This window comes from Rhinatrema bivittatum, chromosome 4 (assembly GCF_901001135.1).
Source record: "Rhinatrema bivittatum chromosome 4, aRhiBiv1.1, whole genome shotgun sequence".
Taxonomy (NCBI): Eukaryota; Metazoa; Chordata; class Amphibia; order Gymnophiona; family Rhinatrematidae; genus Rhinatrema; species Rhinatrema bivittatum.
In genome coordinates this window covers 172,447,551-172,469,187 of record NC_042618.1, presented here as the reverse complement: position 1 = coordinate 172,469,187, position 21,637 = coordinate 172,447,551, and the positions used below count along the sequence as shown (strand labels likewise).

Genomic DNA, 21,637 nt, shown 5'->3' with positions numbered 1-21,637 from the left:
GGTCCTAGAACCCCTCTACAGCCCCAACAAATGATGGGCCTGGGGTTGACCGACTAGCTTGGGTCTGAGGCCGTCCTTGAGTGGTACGAATTAAGTTGGCTATGGACTAGCCTTCCTTTTTTATTTATTTATTTATTTATTTATTAGGAAATGTCAATTTTTTTCTGAAATATCATAACACAAAAAGCAGGAACAAACACAGGCAAAAAGTTAAAACAAAACAAAACAAGGCAACCATTAAAACGGCAAGTAAAGAAAAATAACTCCCTGAAAGTAGAGCTGTTTACAGATTCCAATTAAGGAACAATTTTCTTTTCTACTACTGCTCAAATTCAGCTAAACCCATTGTTTCTCCCATCCTCCCTAGCAATCAGCTCTGGTTATAAAGAAATTCTAAAACAAAGGAGTTAAAACAAACCAAATGTTTAGAAAACCATTGGTGTTTAAACATAAGGCATTTGATAAGGACAATAGCAACAAATCAGAAAAAGCAAAGAGAACACTAAAAAGGACATTTTCTGAAGGACAGAAGACCCCCAGCAGCTCCTGTCAGTTCCAGCCTGTCTGGAATGGAAGGTCAGAGTTTTACCTTCGGCAGCAGAAAGCTGGCCTCGTCCGGTTCCACTTCCATATTCAGAGGAGAAAGAAAAATAAAAGGTTGCATTTTAAAAGAGCAAATTAAGTTTACTATTGACCATCTTAGCTATCACAAGTTATTCAAGAAAATACTAAAAAAAAAGTATGTTCCTCCTATTTTCTGCACATCCATAGCTGAAAAGCTCATTGTGTGAGCTGAGGTTTCTCCCAGTCACACTGGTGTCATGTGAACTGTCAAATTCCATTCAAAGGACCATCACATTACACATAAAGCAGCCTCATACTTTTTCAAGAATATGAACTATTTTGGCACTAATAAAAATACCCAAGAACAGAAAGGATTTTTCTTTGGGTCAGACATTATGACAGACGATGCTTGCAAGTTGGGAGTTGAAACACTTAGTACAGTTTGAAAGAAATGAATAAATGTCCCTCATCTACCCACTCTCCATTTGCTTCTTCTGTAGCACATGTATACAAGAATGCAGTCAGACAAATCTTTGTTTTCTTGACACTTTCCCATTGCTTCTTTGGGATTTCGTGTGCAATCAGAACTGCCTGTACTGGAATTACAACTCAGAAGTTTTCATCCACAGCTACACTAGGATCCCCTGCCCCACCTCAGGTTGTAAGGCAACCTTTCTTGATTTTAGTTTAATTTTTTATTGTTCTTTTAAATTGCCTTCCCGGCATCTAAAAGAGTGCCCAGAGAGATGTATAGAAGTAAAAATATACAATAAATATAATAATCATGCAAGGTAAACCTTGAACCAAAATAAAATACAAATACATACCACCCCCAGAAAAAGGCTAACTCAGAACTCCACAACAAAATGTGCCCCCAAACAATCGGACTGATACAGTAAAAACACGGGAGAGCAGGCGAGTGGCCGCTCTCCCAGCGCGTGCACAGGCCACTCTCCTGTGCGCGCGATTCAGTATTTTAATTTATTAAAATTAGGCCCGGCAGTAAAAAGAGGCGCTAGGGACACTACCGCGTCCCTAGCGCCTCTTTTTTGACGGAAGCGGCGGCTGTCAGCGGGTTTGACAGCCGACACTCAATTTTGCCGGCATCGGTTCTCGACCCCGCTGACAGCCATGGGTTCGGAAACCGGATGCCAGCAAAATTGAGCGTCCGGTTTTTTTTTTTAATTTTTTACTTTTTTAAACTTTCGGGACCTCCAACTTAATATTGCCATGATATTAAGTCAGAGGGTGCACAGAAAAGCAGTTTTTACTGCTTTTCTATGCACTTTCCCGGTGCCCGGAGAAATTAGCGCCTACCTTTGGGTAGGCGCTAATTTTTGAAAGCAAAATGTGCGGCTTGGCTGCACATTTTGCTTTCTGAATCGTGCGGGAATACCTAATAGGGTCATCAACATGCATTTGCATGTTGCGGGCGCTATTAGGTTCGGGGGGGGGGGGGGGTTGGACGCGCGTTTTGGACACACTATTACCCCTTACTGAATAAGAGGTAAAGCTAGTGCGTCCAAAACGCGCGTCCAAATGCTGGCTAACAGTGCGCTCCGTATTGGCCTGAATATGATTTAGCTCTCTACCAGGCAGTTACACAGATTATCAGAAACCTGGGGGCTGATATTTAAAAAAGGCTGAGCTCCTAAATTTAGACCTCTAAATTAGGTTCCCCTAAGTTTTTAGCTGAAAATTTAGGGTCCTAAAAGTAAGGCACTAAAATTAGGGATGCTATTTATTTGCCTAGATTTAGGCTCTAAATTAGGTGCCTAATTCTGAAAATCAGTGCTGAGCTTCTAACTTTGTTTCCCTGTCCTAACTCCATCTCCTGTAGCCAGTAGCCACCCACTAGGAGGTCCTTTTTCAGCTGCTGTGTGGCTTGGCTAGTTAGCGGGATAAACATATTCAGCTAATTAGCAGGTTATATTCAGTGATGTAGTCGCATTTCTGAATATATCGGGCTATCCTAGTCTGCCCAGTTTCATTCCTGGTGCATTGCTACAGACCCGCTTGACCTAGGCAGCCCCAAAACGCCTCCTGCCTACCCCTGGAATGCCCCCTTCTAGTTATCCATCTAGAATTCAGTCAGATAAGGGTTAAATATAGCCAAGAAAACCATTTAGATGGATAACTATTATGTTTTAGAGTCACACTCTAAAAGTTAGGAACCTAAACATTTTGAAAATTGGCCCCCTGAGTCTGCTCTCACATTAAAACTGTTTAGTCCAGCCATTGCAATGACAGTTTTCGGGAGGGAGCCATACTCTTACTCAAAAGCATAATGTATTAACTCTCCAGTAAGAGCTGAAGCTCCCTTTCCCCCACTCCGTGACTACAACCTCCAAATCTTCAACTCTCCCTGGAGGCAAGCAGTAGGAGCCAGACTCAGGAATCGAATCCAGCTCTCTCCATGACAGTAGGGAGGAGAATTGGCAAAGGTATATATGTTTGGTCTGTACTGTGAACTGCCTTTTCCATTAAATAATGCACCAGGTTTGATGTAATTTTGCATACGTTTGCAGCAGAAGCAAAAACGGAGCCCTCCCTTCGATGCTTGCAAATGAAGACTCATGGCATCAGATCCTGGCTCTGATTCCTACTAAATTGGAAGTTCAAAGGAGGAGGAGGAACTACCAGGTCAAATTTTGTTTTTAAAAAGCAAATTCCATTGGGTGCAATAAAAGAACATTTTAGAACACACAATAAAAGTCAATTTTATGGAGGAACTTCACCCACTAAATCGGAGGCACTGATGCGTTTTATTTGAAGGTGAAGTGGAGAGGACATGAAGCTTAATTGTTTAGTAATATTGTGCAGAAGGCAACTGTCTGTCTGTGAACGCAGAGAGTGACAAGGTGTACTGGTTATGACATCTGAGAGCAGCAGCGGGTGTGACGTAAGAGAGGAGCCGGGAGCAGTGCCCGTCCCTCTACGCAGGCGCAGTAGCGGGGGGGGCGGGACGGGACGCGACGCAGGGTGGAACCTTGTTGTGGTGGCGCTGGCAGCTGCGTGTTAGTACGGAGCGGATAGAGAGGAGCACTCACGCAGGCCTGAACGACTCCGGTAGAGACTCACCACGGAGCGGCGGGAACGGCCGGGTGGAGGCGGGGTGAGAGCAGTGGGCGACAGGTCAGCAGCGCTAAGAGGAGGGAGCGGTGGTGTTGGCAGCGGCATGGCGGAGAGCATGGTGAGTAGCGCGTCCTCGGGGCCCGTCCAGCCGAGATGAGGCAGCACTTTTCACCGGTGACAGCTGGGGCCTGTGGGGCGGTAGTAGCGTCCGGTCTCGGGACCGGCTGAGATGAGGATGGAGGATTGCCCAGGGAAGAGGCTTCGGGGAGGGCTGCCACCTCAATCCCAGGTCAAGCGAAAAGGCTGAGCCAGTCCTGGTTTTGCCCCAGTGCATGCATGGAATTGTAGTTCTGTTTTTCTTAGGGAAATGAATTGGCAAATGAGAGGTACAAATCCCTGCGTACAATGGGGAAATCCAGGAGGGGATTTGCCTATTTGGTTGATATGAGGTTAAGGAGGGGAGGGAGCAGTTGGTTGATGAGGTTAAGTGGAAGAAGTGGGGCTTGTTAGAAGAGAGAATATAACTTGCTGGGAGGAAGAAAAGGGTTCTGGTCTCTCGCAAGGGGGGGAAGAGATTGTTATAGATTTTCTTTTCCAGCAACACAAACTGCTGTTGGTAAATAAGCACAGCAAGGCCTTTCTAGTCTGCCCAGTTTCATTCCTGGTGCATTGCTACTGACCCCACTTGATCTCTAAACTTTTCCCTCTTTTTTTCACAATTAGAGATCTTCTGTGCTGGTACAAGGCCTTCTTGAGTTTTGTTACCATTTTAGCTTACACCAACCTATGAGGTCATGCCATGTATCCATTACCCTTTCCTTGAAGTAATATTTTTGGATATTGTTCTCAAGCCTCTACTGCACTTCCATGACTTCAGATCTGTTCTCCAGGCCATTCTGTTCTCTAAGGTAGACTACTGCAACGCTATTCTTCTAGGTCTCCCAGCATCCTCCACTAAACCCCTTCAGATGCTCCAAAATGCAGCTGCTAGAATCCTGACAAACACCAATAGGAGAGATCACATTACGCCTATCCTCGGAGATCTGCATTGGCTCCCAATAAGCTTCAGAATCCTTCACAAATCCCTCACTTTCATTCATAAAACCATTCACCACCAGGTCCCCTCAACTTGCAAATCCCGCTCAAACCTCATACCTCTTCCAGACCCATCAGGGAAGCTTATAAAGGATCTCTACACGCCCCTCCTAACAAAGCCACCCATCTGTCAACCACCAGAGAACGGGCCTTCTCGACAGCAGGACCTACTATCTGGAATGCCATACCTCCGGACCTCAGACAGGAACCTTGTCTGTTGACTTTCAGAAAAAAACTTAAGACATGGTTGTTCAAATAAGCCTTCCCCTAATCAAGGCTAGCAACAGCCATGTCACAGATCAGATTTAGGCCTACCAAGTACCCACATCTCTATAGTTGTAATTGGTTAATGAGTTAACTATCTGCCCAGTTCCATACCCCTGTTTTATTGTAACTTTTTTGCTCCTTCTGGTTATTGTTAAGGTTATGATACTTATGTTCCCTGTAAACCAATATGATATGACCTGTATCATGAATGTCGGTATAAAAAAGCATTAAATAAATAAAATAAATAAATAAGTCTTCAGAGGGATAGCTGTGTTAGTAAAAATGACAAGAGGTGGGTAGCACCTTATAGACTATTTTATTGAGACATAAGCTTTCGAGGACAGAGTCCATGTATCTGACGAAGTGGACTCTGTCCTGGAAAACTCCTGCCTCAATAAGGGCTTGAGTCACTAAAATATTTCTTCCATTCTGTTTCTATGGGAAAAATGGTTAGCGAAGCAAGCCCTAAATTGGATAGTCTCTATCTCTCCCCCCCCCCCCCCCTTAATATCATGTTCCTTTTTATTCTAGAAAGATAATGATAGTTCTAGAGTATTCCTTTCTGCTGGCCATACTTTTCCCTGTACACACAAGTATCCCTCTGGCTCGCTGTTTAGCACACTAACAAAATAATTGGACACTATTGCCCTGAGGCATCTCTCTTGGTTCATGCGCATCAGTATGTGTTCCCCTACCATGTATACTCCCTTGGATTTCTGCATTCAAATGCATGATTCTGCACTCTTTTGCATTTAATCTAACTGCTAAGCACGTGGTTGCTACTCAGGCTTTCTTAGATTGGTACTCATTCTTTCTTCTGTTTAGCCACTCTGGAAACCTAAAGACTTGCATAGAATTTGTACTCAAAAAGGAAAATACTCTGGTGGTGACGCTGAGGCAGTGTTCACAGCTATTGTGCAACATCACCATTACCTACTGACTAACGGGTCGATCCTGTAAGGCCGCGGTAATAACAGTGCGGCAGTGTCAGGCGCACCCTTCCTCCCCGCACGCACAGTTCTCTTCACTAACTCCCCGATACTCTCCTCTAATCGCATGCAAATGCATGCCGCGGCTTTAAAGCGGTAGGGAAGGGTTATGCCCGCGTAACCCATTTTACTGTATAGGCGCTTAATACAGCGCCTATACAGTAACCAGGGTGCGCTGGTACCTGTCATTTCAAATGTCATTTCAAATGACATTTGAAATGACAGGCACCATGAAGTGAAAAAAAAAAATACCAAAATATGTAAAAACCTGAGTGTTCAAAAAAAAATAATTTTTAAATACCTGTCGGAGGGCCGCGTGTTTAATCTAGGCCGCGGGTGGGTGGGCGCCTGTTCCAGGCGGCGGGGGCGGGTGGACACGCGTTAGTTCGAGACGGCCGGTGGGCGGCGGCGGGTGGTCGCGTGTTAAATCTAGGCCGGGTCGCACAGGCGCGCATTCATTCATCCAGGCGGAGGAGTCGGCGGCGAAAGCAGCCGGCTCCGCCTGAATGAATGCGCGCCTGTGCGACCCCTGCGATTCGGCGCTCAAGGCAGTCACAGCATTCATTCACTGCCGGTGGGGGCTGCCGGGGCAGCCCCCACCGGCAGTGAATGAATGCGACCCCTGCGATTCGGCGCTCAAGGCAGTCACATGCCGTGACGTCACGGCATGTGACTGCCTTGAGCGCCGAATCGCAGGGGTCGCACAGGCGCGCATTCATTCACTGCCGGTGGGGGCTGCCGGAGAGGCAGCCCCCACCGGCAGTGAATGAAAGCGCGCCTGTGCGGACCCGGCCTAGATTTAACACGCGACCACCCACCGACCGTCTCGAACTAACGCTTGTCCCCCCGCTGCCGCCTGGAACAGGCGCCCACCCGCCCGCGGCCTAGATTTAACACGCGACCACCCGGCTCCCGCCGCCGGCCGCCTGGACCCACGCGGCCCTCCGACAGGTATTTAAAAATTTTTATTTTTTTTTCTGACAGGTTTTATATGTCCCACATCATTACATTTTCTCGATCATCTCTGTATCGCTTTTTTTTTTTATTGTGTTTTATTGTTTTTGAGTGTCTTAAGCGGTGTCGATGGATTTGTTACTAGACTCACAGTCCTAACTCCTACTAGGGGGAGGCGGTAAACTAACACGTTACGGCCGCGGCAAAACAGTGCGTTACTAATGAGATAACCTGAGCGCGCGTTACGGTATCGGAGGGGAATAGCTAATTCCTTCATTATACAGCTAATTCGTTCATTTACATGCCGGGTGGGGAAGGGTTACGCGTCTGTTTTAAGAAGCGCTACGGACGCGCGAAACTGGAGACTGTATCGCTGGTTTGCCTTACATGTCCGAATTGTGCGCAGCGAGCTCGTTACAGACGAGAAATCTTCAAATGAATGTTACTGTAAGTTCATGCTTATACCAGGTTCTAGAGGGAATCATGCAGTACCTGTTTCTCAGCCAGAAAACTGTCACTGGGATAGCTGGGCTGGTATGGGCTGTGCATGAAGGCTTATGGTACAGTAATCCCTGAAGGCACTGGTACTGATTAAAATAAAAAGGAAACCACTAATGCCTGATACCTCAGCAGTGTGTCTCTAGGTACAGTGGGTGTAGTCTGGTACAGCAGTGTACATGTTGGCATCCTGTAGTTGCAGTTTTAAGGAATAATTGTACTGTTTTCTGCGAACCTGTCTGGGCTTGTGGGAGCAATTTAAAAACTGAATGGGTTTAGTTTCTTAGAGTCCATTATTTTCCCTTGTGTTTAGTTGATGATAGAGTGGGACAGCAAGCAGGAAGTTAGTCATACAGGGCAGGAGGTGCCACTGGATAGGAACATCTGAGCTCAGTACTTTATTGTTCTTGGGATTATGCAGCATTTAAGTGCTTTAAAGAAAATAAATAAATACAGAGTGCTAGAGCATATACAGATGAAAGGTTTCTAGTTTGTAACCATACCCAGTCTTGCTTCTTAGCCTTTTCCTTATACATATTTATTGGTTTACTGGGCTGTATATGATGGTAACCTCCTGCTACTTATTAATGTAGTAGTTCCTTGAGGTATTTTGCTTTTCACTGTCCTGTACCACATATTAGTGTTTTGTGATTGGTTTGATTCCTGGTATATTGGACCATGGGCAGGACTTGTCTAACCTATTTTTTTCTTCTGAATACTGTGCGATACAGCACCATAAATAAATAGATAGTGGAAAGATTTCCTAGGCTGACACAAAAGTCTTGATTGGAAAAACACACATAATGTGCTTTTTTTTTTTTAAAAAAATAGGTAAATGCTGGTTTTCATCTGTCTGTTGAATTGAAATGCCAGAGTGTTTATGCTGCTGTTTTAGTCTGGGGCCTGTAGAGAGGTTTGAATACATATCCCATCCCTCCTTCATTAATGCCCAGGATACAGTTCTGGTTTTGCATGACATGTGCATTGTATATAATTTATTCTACTATTTTCTAATATGCAAGACATTTTTTCAGAAAAAATTGTTGAGATTTTGTGTTTAGGCCTAAAAACCCTTAGTATGATTGGAAGTCTGTGAACTGAAACAACATCCAGTGCATGGGGGTGAACTGTCTGTAAAATGTGGCTGTGTTTTCAGATCATTAATCAGGGAAAGCCTCTGAATGTGTCACCATGTGCTGCAAGCTATTTTTTTAATCACTAAAGCCAAATGATCCCTTCATCAGCAGAAAAAAGGTGAGAGAGAGATTGGTGAAGGGGAATCGATTAATTCAAGTGATTGGTCATTACTAGCAGTGATCACTAAGACTTTTTATTTCCATTATGTGTCTATGGGGAAAAGCTTAGGGTTTCATTTGCTAAATTTTTCCCATAGATACAGAATAGAAGAAAAGCCTTTGGTGATCAAGCCCTAAGGCAGGCTTCCACATTATTAGGTGATCTGAAACAAAATTGGAGAAGGGAACACAAGAGGATACAAGAGCAGCTGGTAATACTGAGTGTTTGTGAGTGGTATGTTTTGTGTCCATTTTAAGAATGCTTCTTGTTTTGTCTTATGACAGATAATTCGTATCCAGTCTCCAGAGGGCGTGAAGCGCATCACAGCTAGTAAACGGGAAACAGCTGCAGCATTTCTTAAAAAGGTAAAAAGGTATCCAGTATTATCTGCCTGGCTCATGACTAGCATTGTTCAGAGAAAGGAGCCTCGTCCCTCCTGCATGCATAGCTAGTCCAGGACAGCAATTTGGTTAGTTGCCATGGTAGTCACTCAGTACACTGGTGAATGATGAATGGGATTAGAGATCAGAAAGTGCCATGGTGTACAGACAAGCAGTGCACTTTGTGTACTATGGAGACACCATGTGTGAAACTGAGGGCCACCATCATACTCTTCTAACCCAGAGGTTTCTGGAAGAGATCTTATGAAGGCTTTTCTACTGTAGCCCAAGAATGCATTGCAAAAGTTGCAGGTTGTCCAAAATATGGCAGCTAGGACTGTCACAGGGTCTAGGAACAGATCAAGTGTCATGCCACTTCGGTCGCGGAGCAGATTGCCAATAGGCTGTACTCTGATAGCGCACTGTTCAAATATACGCTGTTACCCGCTGTTTGACTGACCCTATCCAGCGACTCAAATTATATTTATTGTATGTCGTCACCTGGAGCTCCCTGAGGAAGGAGTAACCTACTCCGAAACACTGCCGTGTCAGAGGATGCACTTCGGGACTGCATATACTACCTTTTTTCTTGTGGACTGAGATAAGTACATGCATTAGTTTTTTCATATTATACAGTGCCTGCCTTCATGATATAGTCCCTGAAGGAGAATATTTATTATCTATGCAGCCTATGTTTAGATAAGCCCAGTGCTACTCTGGTTTCACCACATAAGCCATCAAGCATCTCATGACAATTTATGACGGCTGCTAGACATCTTTTCTAAAGAGTTCCTATATATAGCTGAATTTGTACATTTGTGGTTGTTCCCTATTTTTGGGTCATTTTCAGTGCTGACTTCTGTAAGACCTGCATTGACTGTCTAATTCTGCATATTAATTTTAAGATTCTGATCATTGTTTTTAGGGCATTTCAGACAAGATAGGCCATATGGTATTTTTCTGCCTTCATATTTCTATGTTTCTTCATAAGGACTCTTTGGAATTATATTTTCCTTCTTGTGCATTAAGGTCTACGTATGAGGGGTTTTTTTGTTTTTAAATTACGCCCTCCTTAAAGGAAACAAAGCTAATTCAGCCTAAAAAGAAAGCATTCTGAAGTGCAGCATCTGACCTGTGGAATTCCTTGTCATGAGCCATTTGTCTTTGAGATTTTCAGCTGGTGCCTAAAAGACTGATCAGTCTGGCTGTTTGCTGGTTCATTCTCTTGTTCATCTCAACTCACACTCAGAGGTGAGCCGCGTGGAGAGGGCAGAGATCTGAGGTCAACCAGCGTCAAGGCGGGGAGGAGAGCCACGGAAGCAACCCAGAAAAAAAGAGCCGCGTGGTGAGTTGAGCCGTGCCCCCGTCAGACCCAGCCGGCCTATCAAACGCCGGCTAGGGGCCTTTAAATACCGCGGCGATCCCAGCGGTGTCGCGTGCCGGGCGTCGTGCGCCCGAAGAAGCGCGACCTAAGGGGCCTGCCCCTTAGTGCGCCCCTTCATAAGCCCCAGGACCCTGGGCAGAGGCTCTCCACACCACCTGAAACCAATCCCTTAACACTATAACACTGGATCCGCACAGGCTTCCAGTATCCCTCCAGTCTTCCTCCAGCAGTCATCCAGCACTCTTCTCTTCCAGCAGTCATCCAGCACTCTTCTCTTCCAGCAGTCATCCAGCACTCCTCTCTTCCAGCAGTCATCCAGCATCTGCCCAGCCTCGCCCAGCACCCACCCCTTTCTCTTCTTCATAACAAAATCAAAATGACATCAGGATTCCCAATACCCATCCTACACCACATTCTCTTCACCACTGGAAAAGCAGTCATGCAACCTCGATCACGCTCCATCAAGACTCTCATCCAAATCATGACATCACCTTTTACTCAACTCCTAGGACTCGCATTATTCTACTTAACTCTCTTCAGTGCTCAATCCCTCACCAAGAAATCACTTATCCTCAACGATTACCTCCTAGACTCAAAGCCTGACATCTGCGCCATAACGGAAACATGGCTTAAACCAACAGATACAGCCCTGATAAATCAACTCCCCACACATCTCTATGACGTTTTTTCACTTCCCAGACATAAGAAAAGAGGTGGTGGCCTTCTAATAGCAGCCAAAAAAGAGCTGAGACTATCCCAACTCCAAACCAAAATTGATTCCAAAATTGAATTAGGCCTTTTCAAAACCAACCAACTCCAAATCCTCCTCACTTACGCCCCACCTGGACTAATTGACTCAGATGCCTCCCCCATTATAGAATTCATCGCTAAATACATAAATCTGGATTCCCCCGCCATTATCCTAGGGGATTTCAACCTTCATGTCGATAATATCCCACGCACCACCAACTGTGAGGCATTTCTCACCTCCCTCACAGCCATGGGCTTCAATCAGAGATCATCAACAACCCCACCCACAAAGCTGGACACACCCTGGACCTTATTTTCATAAACTCCAGCCTCACACACTCTCATACCCCCAAATGCACCCCGATACCCTGGTCAGACCACTCATTAATCTCTGCTACCTTCGCTATGGTAGAAACCCACAATACACAACCCCTTCATTCCTCTTTTCACTACAGGAGAACATGCCCTTCCGATGTCCTCAGCAATCACCTAGCCAAAGAACTTCCTCACTTAGACCTCGCAAATCCCAACTCAGCTCTCCTTTCCTGGAGCAATATCACAGAGACAGTAGCAAATGCGTTATGTCCACTATCAACCAAAAAAATCAATACTACCTCGCACAGAAAACAACCGTGGTTTACAAACGAACTACGAATCCTCAAACAAAATCTCAGACAGAAAGAAAATAAATGGCGTAAGGCCCCATCCCCTAGCACACTATCTGCTTACAAATCTGCCCTCCATCTCTACAGGAATTCAACCATACGATCAAAAAGAGATTTCTATGCACAAAGGATCCACAACCTCGCCTTCGACCTAAAGCACTATTCTCCTACGTATCCAATCTAACACAAACCAGCATCCCACCCATTCCCATCGACCAAGCACAATCCAAAACTGACGAATTGGCACTCTTCTTCCAAAGCAAAATCTCGAACCTCTTAACTCTTATACCTCCATGCCCGTCCTCCGCTCCTACCAACTTCCAAACAATGAGATTTCGCTCGAAACATTTGATCCCACTTCCGCTCTGGAGATTCAAACTCTGCTGAAGAAAATGAAACCCTCTACCCACCCCAACGACCAAATTCCTTCTAAACTACTCTTGCTGATACCTGACACCATCTCCAAACCTCTGGCGGATATCGTTAACTGCTCCTTTTCACAAGGAATCTTCCCAGATGCCCTTAAACTCGCCTCTCTTAAATCTCTTCTAAAAAAAACCCAACTTAGATCCTAATGAACCCAATAACTTCCGCCCGATCTCTAACTCACCTTTTATAGCCAAGATTATGGAGAAATTAGTCAACTCTGAGACTATATCGAAGATCATAAAATACTCCACTCTACCCAATATGGGTTCCGCAAGGCACTAAGCACCGAAACCCTTCTCATCTCGCTGACTGACCACCTCATTAATGGTTTGGACAAAGGACAGTCCTTCTTACTAATCCTTCTTAACCTCTCTGCTGCCTTCAATACCATAAACCATTCCATCCTCCTCGACCGACTAGTGGACATCGGAATAACAGGAACTGCCTTTAACTGGTTCAAATCTTTTCTCAGTAACAGAGGCTACAAAGTCAGAATCCACAACAAAGCGTCCCCTTGTATCAACTCCTCCCTAGGAGTTCCTCAGGGCTCCTCATTGTCCCATACCCTTTTCAATATATACCTACTACCCTTGTGCCAACTGCTTACCAATCTAAAACTAAAACATTTCCTATACGCTGACGACGTACAAATCCTGATCCCAGTAACAGAATCTATCACAAAAACACTCAAATACAGGGAAAATTGCCTCCAAGAGATCAACCTCCTCCTCTTATACTCAATTCAGCCAAGACTGAAATCCTCCTCATTTCACCGGACGACAGCAACACACCTCAAAAGTCACTCAAAAATACCTTTGTCACTCAAGCAAGAGACTTGGGAGTATTAATAGACAACCATCTGAGTCTAAAAACATTCATCAACACAACTAAGAACTGCTTCCATAAACTGCAAGTACTAAAAAGAATTAAACCTCTCCTACACTTTCATGACTTCAGAACGGTCCTTCAAGCCGTCCTATTCTCCAAGATAGACTACTGCTATGCCATTTTGCTAGGAATACCTACCTCATCAACTAAACCGCTCCAGAAGCTTCAAAATGCGGCAGCCAGAATACTGACAAACTCTGGCAGAAGAGAACACATCTCCCCCACCCTAAAAAATCTTCACTGGCTACCAATACGTTACAGAATTTTACACAAATCCCTCACAATTATCCACAATCAAGCACCTCTTAACCTCCAAATCCCACTTAGACTACACACCTCATACAGACCGATCAGAGAAGCCTACAGAGGATCCCTACATGCCCCTCCAACCAAAGCAACTCGCCACATATCCACAAGAGAACGGGCCTTTTCTACAGCGGGTCCAACCATTTGGAATATGATTCCCCCCCAAACTCTGACAAGAACCCTGCCCACAGACTTTCAGAAAAAGGCTTAAGACTTGGCTATTTAGACAAGCCTTTACATAAATTCACTGATTCCCTAAAGCTAAGGTCGCTGATGCACCACAACGAATATTTTCTTGAACTCTCAGAATTCGCCAAATAACTGGCATTATTTCTGTGTTACCTATGCTCTGTATTCTTCTTCCCCCAGTCTTTTTTCTCCCTGTTTTATTGTAACTTTTTTACTTCTTTGCTATGTTAATGTTTAAAGGTTTTCCTGTAAACCGACATGATATGACCTTGTCATGAATGCCGGTATAAAAAAAGCACCAAATAAATAAATAAACAAATCTCCATCTTTTCAGACTGTTTTAAGCTTTAGGATGATCTGTCCTGGTTTCATGATTGGGTTCCGGACTGTTTTGTGCTGGGGTAGTGTTTCTTTGTGTTTAGATATTGAATGTTTACTTATTGATATTTTGTCTGATTCTAATTTAGTTTGTTTGTTTGTTATGTTATTAGATAATTTGTTTTATTTGCTTTTATTTTTTGCTGTGTTGCTTGTTTGATCTTATTTGTTTACATTGTTTTGTTTATTGGTATGATAAGTAATTTTACTAGTATGATGGTATTGAAATCCATGATTTTATTGTTTACTTTTAGAAGTCCATTTTTGTACACCATTTTGAGCGGCTTTTTGACAGCTAGTGTTTGAACTGTTGCTGCAGTCCAGAGGAATGCAACTTCTGAGAAAATTGTCAATCAATAATTACACAGCACATGTCAAGAACATTCATCTTGAAACAGCTTCAGATATATTTGCTTTATTAGGCAGCAAATGGGTAGATGACCCTTATCTGGTGAGCTCAGGCTATGTCTGCTTGTCTTTGCCGAGATTAGCACTTCATTCCCTGTATGCTGTCTTCCACCAGTGAAACCAAAGGAAGTTCCATGTTTTGTATTACCCGTTTTATTACAATGCACCTGCCTGGACTACAGAAATGTATCTTAGTAATGAAACTAGAGACAGAAGATGGGTTGTCCTTGAAAAAGAGGGTGTGGGCAGCTTATCTCAAGTTACAGTCTACACTGGCACAGCTTGGCTTTGGAGGGGGCAGTTTGATAGTTTCCAGTTTACATTTTGAGTTTATATCCACTTGACTTTCTACTTATTTGAATCCTTTATCTTTTTTAACTACATGTAAACACCATGCTCTGTTGCAGGTGGTTGGATAGTGCTTTAACTTGAAGAAACTTTGTTTTTTCCCTGGGGTGTGTGAATCAACTCTCTTACCCTGTTGCAGAAAATACTATTTTCCAATTTTATCCATTCCTTTTTAAATGGAAATGACACGCTATTATTTTACTATTAGGGAGGAGCCAGTATTGCTTTTCTTTCTTAACAATTTAGAGGCTAGCTGAGCAAGTTAGCTGGATAAACTTATCTGGTTAACTTTTGCTGAGGTAGTCAGCAGCTTAGCCATGCCGCTGAATATACTCAACTATGTTATAGTTAGCCGGGTAAGTTTATCTTGCTACTTATAGGACAGCCAAATAGCTGCCTAGATTTATTTGAAGGACCAAATTCATTAAGGCTTTTCTCCCATTTTGTGTCTATGAGAAAAACCTTAGGGGTCAATTTTAAGACCCGCTCGCAGTGCTGGCACACGCCCATGGACGGGCTGATTTTATAATGTGCGTGCCGGTGCGCATACTTTATAAAATCCAATGGCCATGCGTGTCGGATTTTAAAATTGCACGCGTGCATGTGTGGGCGACATGCATGGTGGTGGGGGGGGGGATTTTAGAAAAATACGCAAAGCGAAGCAATTGGGCCTCCCCCAGTTCCTTTCCAGTCTGTTCCAATTAAGGAGCGGACTGGGAGGGAACTTTCCTATCCTTAACCCTACTCTTCCAACCTCTTCCCCCATCTCCTCCCCGACGCCTAACCTAACACTACCTATTCCTAATTTTTTTTATTTTAATACTTGCTGCTCCCTGGGAGCAGAAATAATCTTCGTGCACCAGCCGGATGCCGGTGCTCGCTTCCCCGGGACAGTGGCTAATGGCGCCGTCCCGGCCCGCTCCCTTTTGCAGGGCCTGGCACTTCAGCTCGTAACCCCCGGTTGGTTTGTTTTTTTTTTTTAGTTTTGTTTTTTTTTTACGCACGTGGCCCTTTCTAAAATCTGGCCGTTTAGTGAAATCAGATCATAACTTAGCTGGATAAGGCTGAAAATCGGCACTTATCCAGCTGAGGCCTAGATTCATCATTCAGCTATAAGTATAGTGGAATGATGATCCTTGAAGAAAGGGGCGGGGGGAGGGCAAAAGTGTGCAGCCGGCCGCATCGCGGAAGTGCGTTTTCGCCTGCTGCGGTGGCAGCCGCAGTGCGCTCTCTTGCTCCCCATAACGCCAGTAGAAAAGGTGGCGTTAAAACCAGTGCCACTGCCGGCGATTAATGTCCAAAACGTTATCGCCTGCAGCGGTAGCGTCACCTCGTTACCCTTAACCCTGCCCAAACTCCTCCCCAACTCCACCCCTTTCCCTCATTTTAATTTTACCATTGCGATGCGGTAGTTATCCCGCGCGTTAGGGCGTTCTCTCCCTAATGCTGGCGGTAAGGCCACATCGCGATTTGACGAATGACCCTAAATGTTAGCCGGATGCCTACCCTCCCACCCCTCGCTTATCTGGCTAACTGTTCAGCCAGGTAAACCGCTAGCTGAGCAGTGGCCACTCAGCGTGGCTAAATATCCAAGCAGCTCCACCTAACCGGCTAAGTGGTGCTGAATATCAGCCTCTTAGTATTTAGCATCACACCCCAATATGAAATTCAGAACCTTGAGCTGAAGTGCAGAAGCTTTCGGATTTTTCTAGTTTTAGTTCCACTGTTTTGTTTCAGAGTCTTGATTGTTCTCATAGTGTTTTTCCTAGCTTGCAGGATGTCAGCTGGTGTAGAGTTCTGCTCTTGGACAATCTTTTCTTCTGAATGGTGCCTGTTCCAGCAATTAGACTTGGGGGCACTTGAAACCTGTGGCGTCCCTTCCCCCGTCACCGGTGCCACTGCTCCCTGCTGGCTCTTGCACTGCCTCATTTCTGATGTCCGTACATTGCTCTCTTGTTTTAGGTTGCAAAGGAGTTTGGCTTCCGCAATAATGGGTTTTCTGTGTACGTGAATAGAAACAAAACAGGAGAGATCACAGCCACACAGAACAAGTCCCTCAATGTCCTAAAAATCAAGTAAGTGGTTACAAGATGGCAGAAAGGAATAAGAAAGCAGGGTGAAGCTGGTCAGGGAGCCGCCTCATATTTCTGATAAGGAGCTGTTTGTCTTCTGAGTTACCGTCTTACCAACAGTAGCTAAAATATTTATGGCTTGCGTGTTGTGGTTAAATTTGGTGGTGCTGTTGCTTCCAGGCCAGTTTTTTTTTGCTGCCTTAGTGTTCTGATGACAAAGAGCCTGTTATTTTATCGTATGGCTGTGTGGTGGGGGAGGGGGCGGGATGGGGTTGTGTGTGTGTGCGGGCATATGTCTGTAAACTACTTTAGATCAAAGGAGGCATTAGCTAATGAATGAATGCACTGTCTTCCCTTGGGTGTGAATTTCTTTCCTTTTGGAACTGCTCTAGTAATGAAGATAATACAATTTGTATTTCTAGACTGCCTTTCTAATTTTAGCTCAAGGCAGATTACAGCATTGTTTCAGATAGAAGCATATTTAGGATATTACCCAGAGGTTTCCTCTTACACTGGAATGGTATTACACCGGTTGTTTTGTCTGTTTCTGCAATACAAAAGCCTGTAGCAGAAATACACCAATTCTGAACAGCATCAAATGCTTTCTGAGAACTTGGCCTTTCATAGATTGCAGCAATGGGAAAAGGGGGGCATTCTCAGTACCAACAGCCATCCCAGGTGTTTGTAAAGCCAACAGTGGAAATCCAGGTTCTGCAGATGTTGGGAGTCTTTGGTTTCTGCCCTGGAGCTGGTTTTCTTTTCATTTTGCCACCTTTGTTAGGAGCGAGAGAAATGTTTGAGTTCCGTTTTCCTGGTTGCATGTGGCGGAAGTTAGGCCAGTTCATGAAGTCTTGATTCCCCCCCCTTAAACAGTGTTCGGTGCCAGTTTATTTGGTCATATAGTTTTAACTTGGAACCTAGACTGAAAAGCTGAGAAAATAATTAAAACATGTTTTTCTGTTGGTCCTGTTCAACAGAACTTTTTATTCCTCAATGCCCTTTTGGTTTATCAGAAATCTGTCTGAAGCTTGATTTCTATTTACACCCCACCCATTTGATTTCTACATTCAGGACACTATATACCTGCCACCTCATATCTTCATGGTGCCACCTCTCTTCCTTTGCAGTATCAGGGACCTGAACTCGTTTTTTTCACCTACCTGTGAGCAGCCTTCTCTTAGCAGCACCTTAATTTTAATGATAACTTGTCTGTGTATATTTCTTCCCCCCCCCCCCCCCCCCCAGACATGGCGATATGTTGTTCTTGTTCCCGGCCAGTCCTGCTGGGTCATCTTCAGAGATCATGGACACATCAGTGGTGACCCAGGGGTCACGACCCTCAAGTGCCCCTCAAGTGGTGGAAGATGATATTGATCAATACCTAATCAAGCAGGATGGAAAGATTTACAGGAATCGTGATGCACAGTTGTAAGTTCGTTCATTCACTAGTAGTCAAGAGTACAGAATTTAGTTGCTTTTGTCTTTTAAGTTTTATGTAGAGAAAAAACTTGGCTTGGTCAGACGGTGACTAATAAAGGAATGCCCTGCTACTAAAAATTTAAATTATTGTAACAAAGATTACTGTCTTAAAGGAAGCTAATGAGGTGTTCAGTTTTATCTGGATTGCACATCATCCGAGTGATCTGTTGAATGGTTACCATTTAGATGTTAAATATACACAGACATCTAGATAAAACAAGATCAGATTTCCCAAGTATACTGGAGAGAACAATACAATCTGTGGAGAAGCAAGGAAAGCTTCTTCATGTGAAGGAGGCAACATCTCATTTCCTCCCTGCAGTTGTCATCTATCTAGCTTGTCACAGTTATGGAAAATGAAATGACCCTTCTCTTGGGTGGTGTTGTACTCGATAATAAAGCTTGGAGTTAGTGTTGTATTCACGTGCTCAAACATCAGACCGTTATTGCCACAGAAATCACTGCCAATTTGTGTTTCCGTACTCTTTTTTTTTTTCACAGATGCCGTCATGGCCCACTGGGGAAATGTGTGCACTGCGTTCCACTAGAGGTAAGATTTAAAGCAGAAAGAAGATAATTGTAATGGGCTGTTGTTCTAGGCAGATCTCCTTAACCTACTTATCTCTGAGGGGATCTCTTGTGGGATTGGGGGATGGTAGGGATTGTAGAGCTGAGTAGTTGGTGTGAATGGGCAGACTAGATAAGTCATATGGTCTTGTTCTCCCGTCTATTGCATGATCCCTTTCTATAGCTACAGAAAGCTTAGTTACCATTCGCTATTTGCTCACTGAACTTTTACCTTTTGGGCTGAGCCATGCTGTGTCTTAAGTACCCACATCTCATATTCCCACCAGCAATGGTGAGAGCGAAAAAATAAATCTATTTGTTATATAATGAGTATAGATAGACTGTTGGTTCTGCAAAAATAGTTGTATGCACACACTTGCATGTTATTTTAGTCTCATACTGAGTGTGTGGAAATGGTTCATCAGCATTCCTATATTAATATATGATGTGTAAGACTTGGCAGAAGAAGGAGAGTGGGAACTGTCAGAAATAGGATAGAAATTAAATGGTAGGAGCCATAGAGGACCTTACAATCAAGACACGACAGATGTGCACACAGGAATGGAAATATGATGATGATGATGATGATCTAAAAACCAGCACAACTGGAGTAGTATTGGACTCTTACTAATCCTTTACAGCTTTTTCACTGCAGCCTATGTGTGTGACTCTCTCTTGCATGATTTGGCAGCCTTTTGATGAAGATTATCTGAATCACCTGGAGCCACCTGTGAAACACATGTCCTTCCATGCCTACATCAGAAAGCTGACCGGAGGAGCAGACAAGTAAGTGAGAACAAGCTGGGGACGCAACATTGAGTGTCGGAATAGAGCCTATGGATTCCCAGAATCTCATATCTTCCAGGCTGCAGAGGGGCTGGCTCTGCAAAATGTTGGGAAGAGTAGCCAGCACTTTTGGGGTAGCTAAGATTTAATAATACAGCAGGATAATTTCTCTTTGAATTAGCAAGTCATGAAAATGTAGCATGGCAAATACATTGTATGTAGGTGGAAAAGAAGCTTTTTGAATTTCACTATATCTGGCCGCATTTGTTTTCCCATGTGTCTCTGGGGACCGTGCTGAGGCTGGAGAGCAGTGGTCTTTTCCATGGCAGTGCCCAGCTGATTTTTCTGTGAAGCGGGAAATGGAGCAGCACGCTTAAAAAAAAAAAAAAAAAAAAAAAGTGCGCACCAGAGCAGCGATGCAGGCCTCAGAGCGGCCATCGGTGCGGGAGCACGTGCTATGGTGACCAAACCGTGCAGAGAAGGATGCCATGCATGTGGGCTGGAGTCTACATGCTTGATTTCTCGCTCCCTCTGTCCTGGTTGCGCTTCGGGAGAGGGGGGCGCACCAAGGGAAGCGGATTTCCTGCCCTTCGAGGGGACGTTGGTGTTGGCCGAGGGGTCCAGGGGGTCCCGCGAGGCGGCTGGATCTGCGGAGGGCCGCAGGCAGGAGCCCTTTTTAACTAGGGAACCCAGAGATTCCCCTCCCATATTCTCCTGTGGTTCAGGGGGACTCTGAAGGGGGGGGGGGGGGGGAGGCTTCGACAGCCTGGAGCAGGGAATGGATGGCCCTGAGGGATTTTTGCCGAAACTTTATCCTCTTGATGCATAAACCCTTCCTGGCAAGGGAAGGGGGTGAAAGGGAAGCGGGCGAGTTGGGCCTCCCCTTTCTACCACTCCTTATTGTTTATCACTCCTTATTGTTATAGTTTAATTCTGCCCTATCTTCCATGTTTACGCTCCCTGTTTTAATGTAACTTTTCATTTCTACCTAGATGTTAATTGGTTTCCCCCTGTTCTATTGTAAACCGGTACGATAAGACCTGGTCTTGAGTATCGGTATAGTAAAAGAAGTTAAATAAATAAATAAATAAATAAGAGGGCCGCAGGTGGGTACAGGGACCTACTGCATTGCCTGGGACTGTGAAAGGTGGAGTCTGAGGTGGATCCCAGGGATGGGGGGGATGGGGGGGGGAACGACTCCATGGATGATCTGCAGGATGTCCTTTTGGACCACCAGGGGGTGGTTCCAGACACTCATGTGACTGGCACCGGGTGTGGACCCGGATGTAGCTAAGGATGACCCAGATCCGGATGAAATATCGGAGGGGGATGATCCTCGAGTTGTCTGTTTTATTTAAGAAAGTGGAACTATGCCCTCTTATTCCCCAGGGCTTGGAGGAATTGAGGGTTAAAGTGACTCAGGAGGAATCTGATAACGAGGGGGTGAGTCCTTTCCTAGATGGGCTGAGGGGCCTTCTGAGTGCCTTTCCTTTACCTAAGAAGATCAGGAAGTTGGGAAGCTATATCTCCTGATGGAGGAGACTTTGGAGATACTGCAGATATCGAAGATGGATGCTGTGGTGTCGGTGGTCACTTAAGATGACCATCCCAGTGGCGGGGTCTGCCGTTTTTGAAGGATGTGCAGGACTGCACATTGGAGATTCACCTAAAGTGGATATTTGAAGTCCCCACGCTGTGTCTTTGGGTTGCTGTGTGTGCCAGGTTGATGCAGGGGGCCTGTCTGTGTAGGGTGCAGAAAGCACTGGATCAGGCTTTGGCAGGAGATGGTGCCCTGCAGTCAGCTCGTTTTACAGTCTGGGGTGGCTTATATAGCCTATGCGTTCTATGATTTGGTTCGCACGTCAGCCAG

At 44.7% G+C, this 21,637-nt stretch overlaps 1 protein-coding gene across 1 annotated transcript in view; it reads left to right on the top strand.

The window, feature by feature from the left end:
• Positions 1 to 3,528: 3,528 nt before the first annotated feature.
• NPLOC4 (NPL4 homolog, ubiquitin recognition factor) overlaps positions 3,529 to 21,637 on the top strand; it is a 104,588-nt gene continuing 86,479 nt past the window's right edge. Inside the window, exons 1-6 of the mRNA XM_029599232.1 lie at positions 3,529 to 3,757; positions 9,023 to 9,103; positions 16,826 to 16,938; positions 18,181 to 18,363; positions 18,916 to 18,964; positions 19,673 to 19,767. Coding sequence (XP_029455092.1) covers positions 3,743 to 3,757; positions 9,023 to 9,103; positions 16,826 to 16,938; positions 18,181 to 18,363; positions 18,916 to 18,964; positions 19,673 to 19,767 — 536 coding nt within the window. The 5' untranslated portion in view covers positions 3,529 to 3,742. The remainder of the gene's footprint in view (positions 3,758 to 9,022; positions 9,104 to 16,825; positions 16,939 to 18,180; positions 18,364 to 18,915; positions 18,965 to 19,672; positions 19,768 to 21,637) is intronic.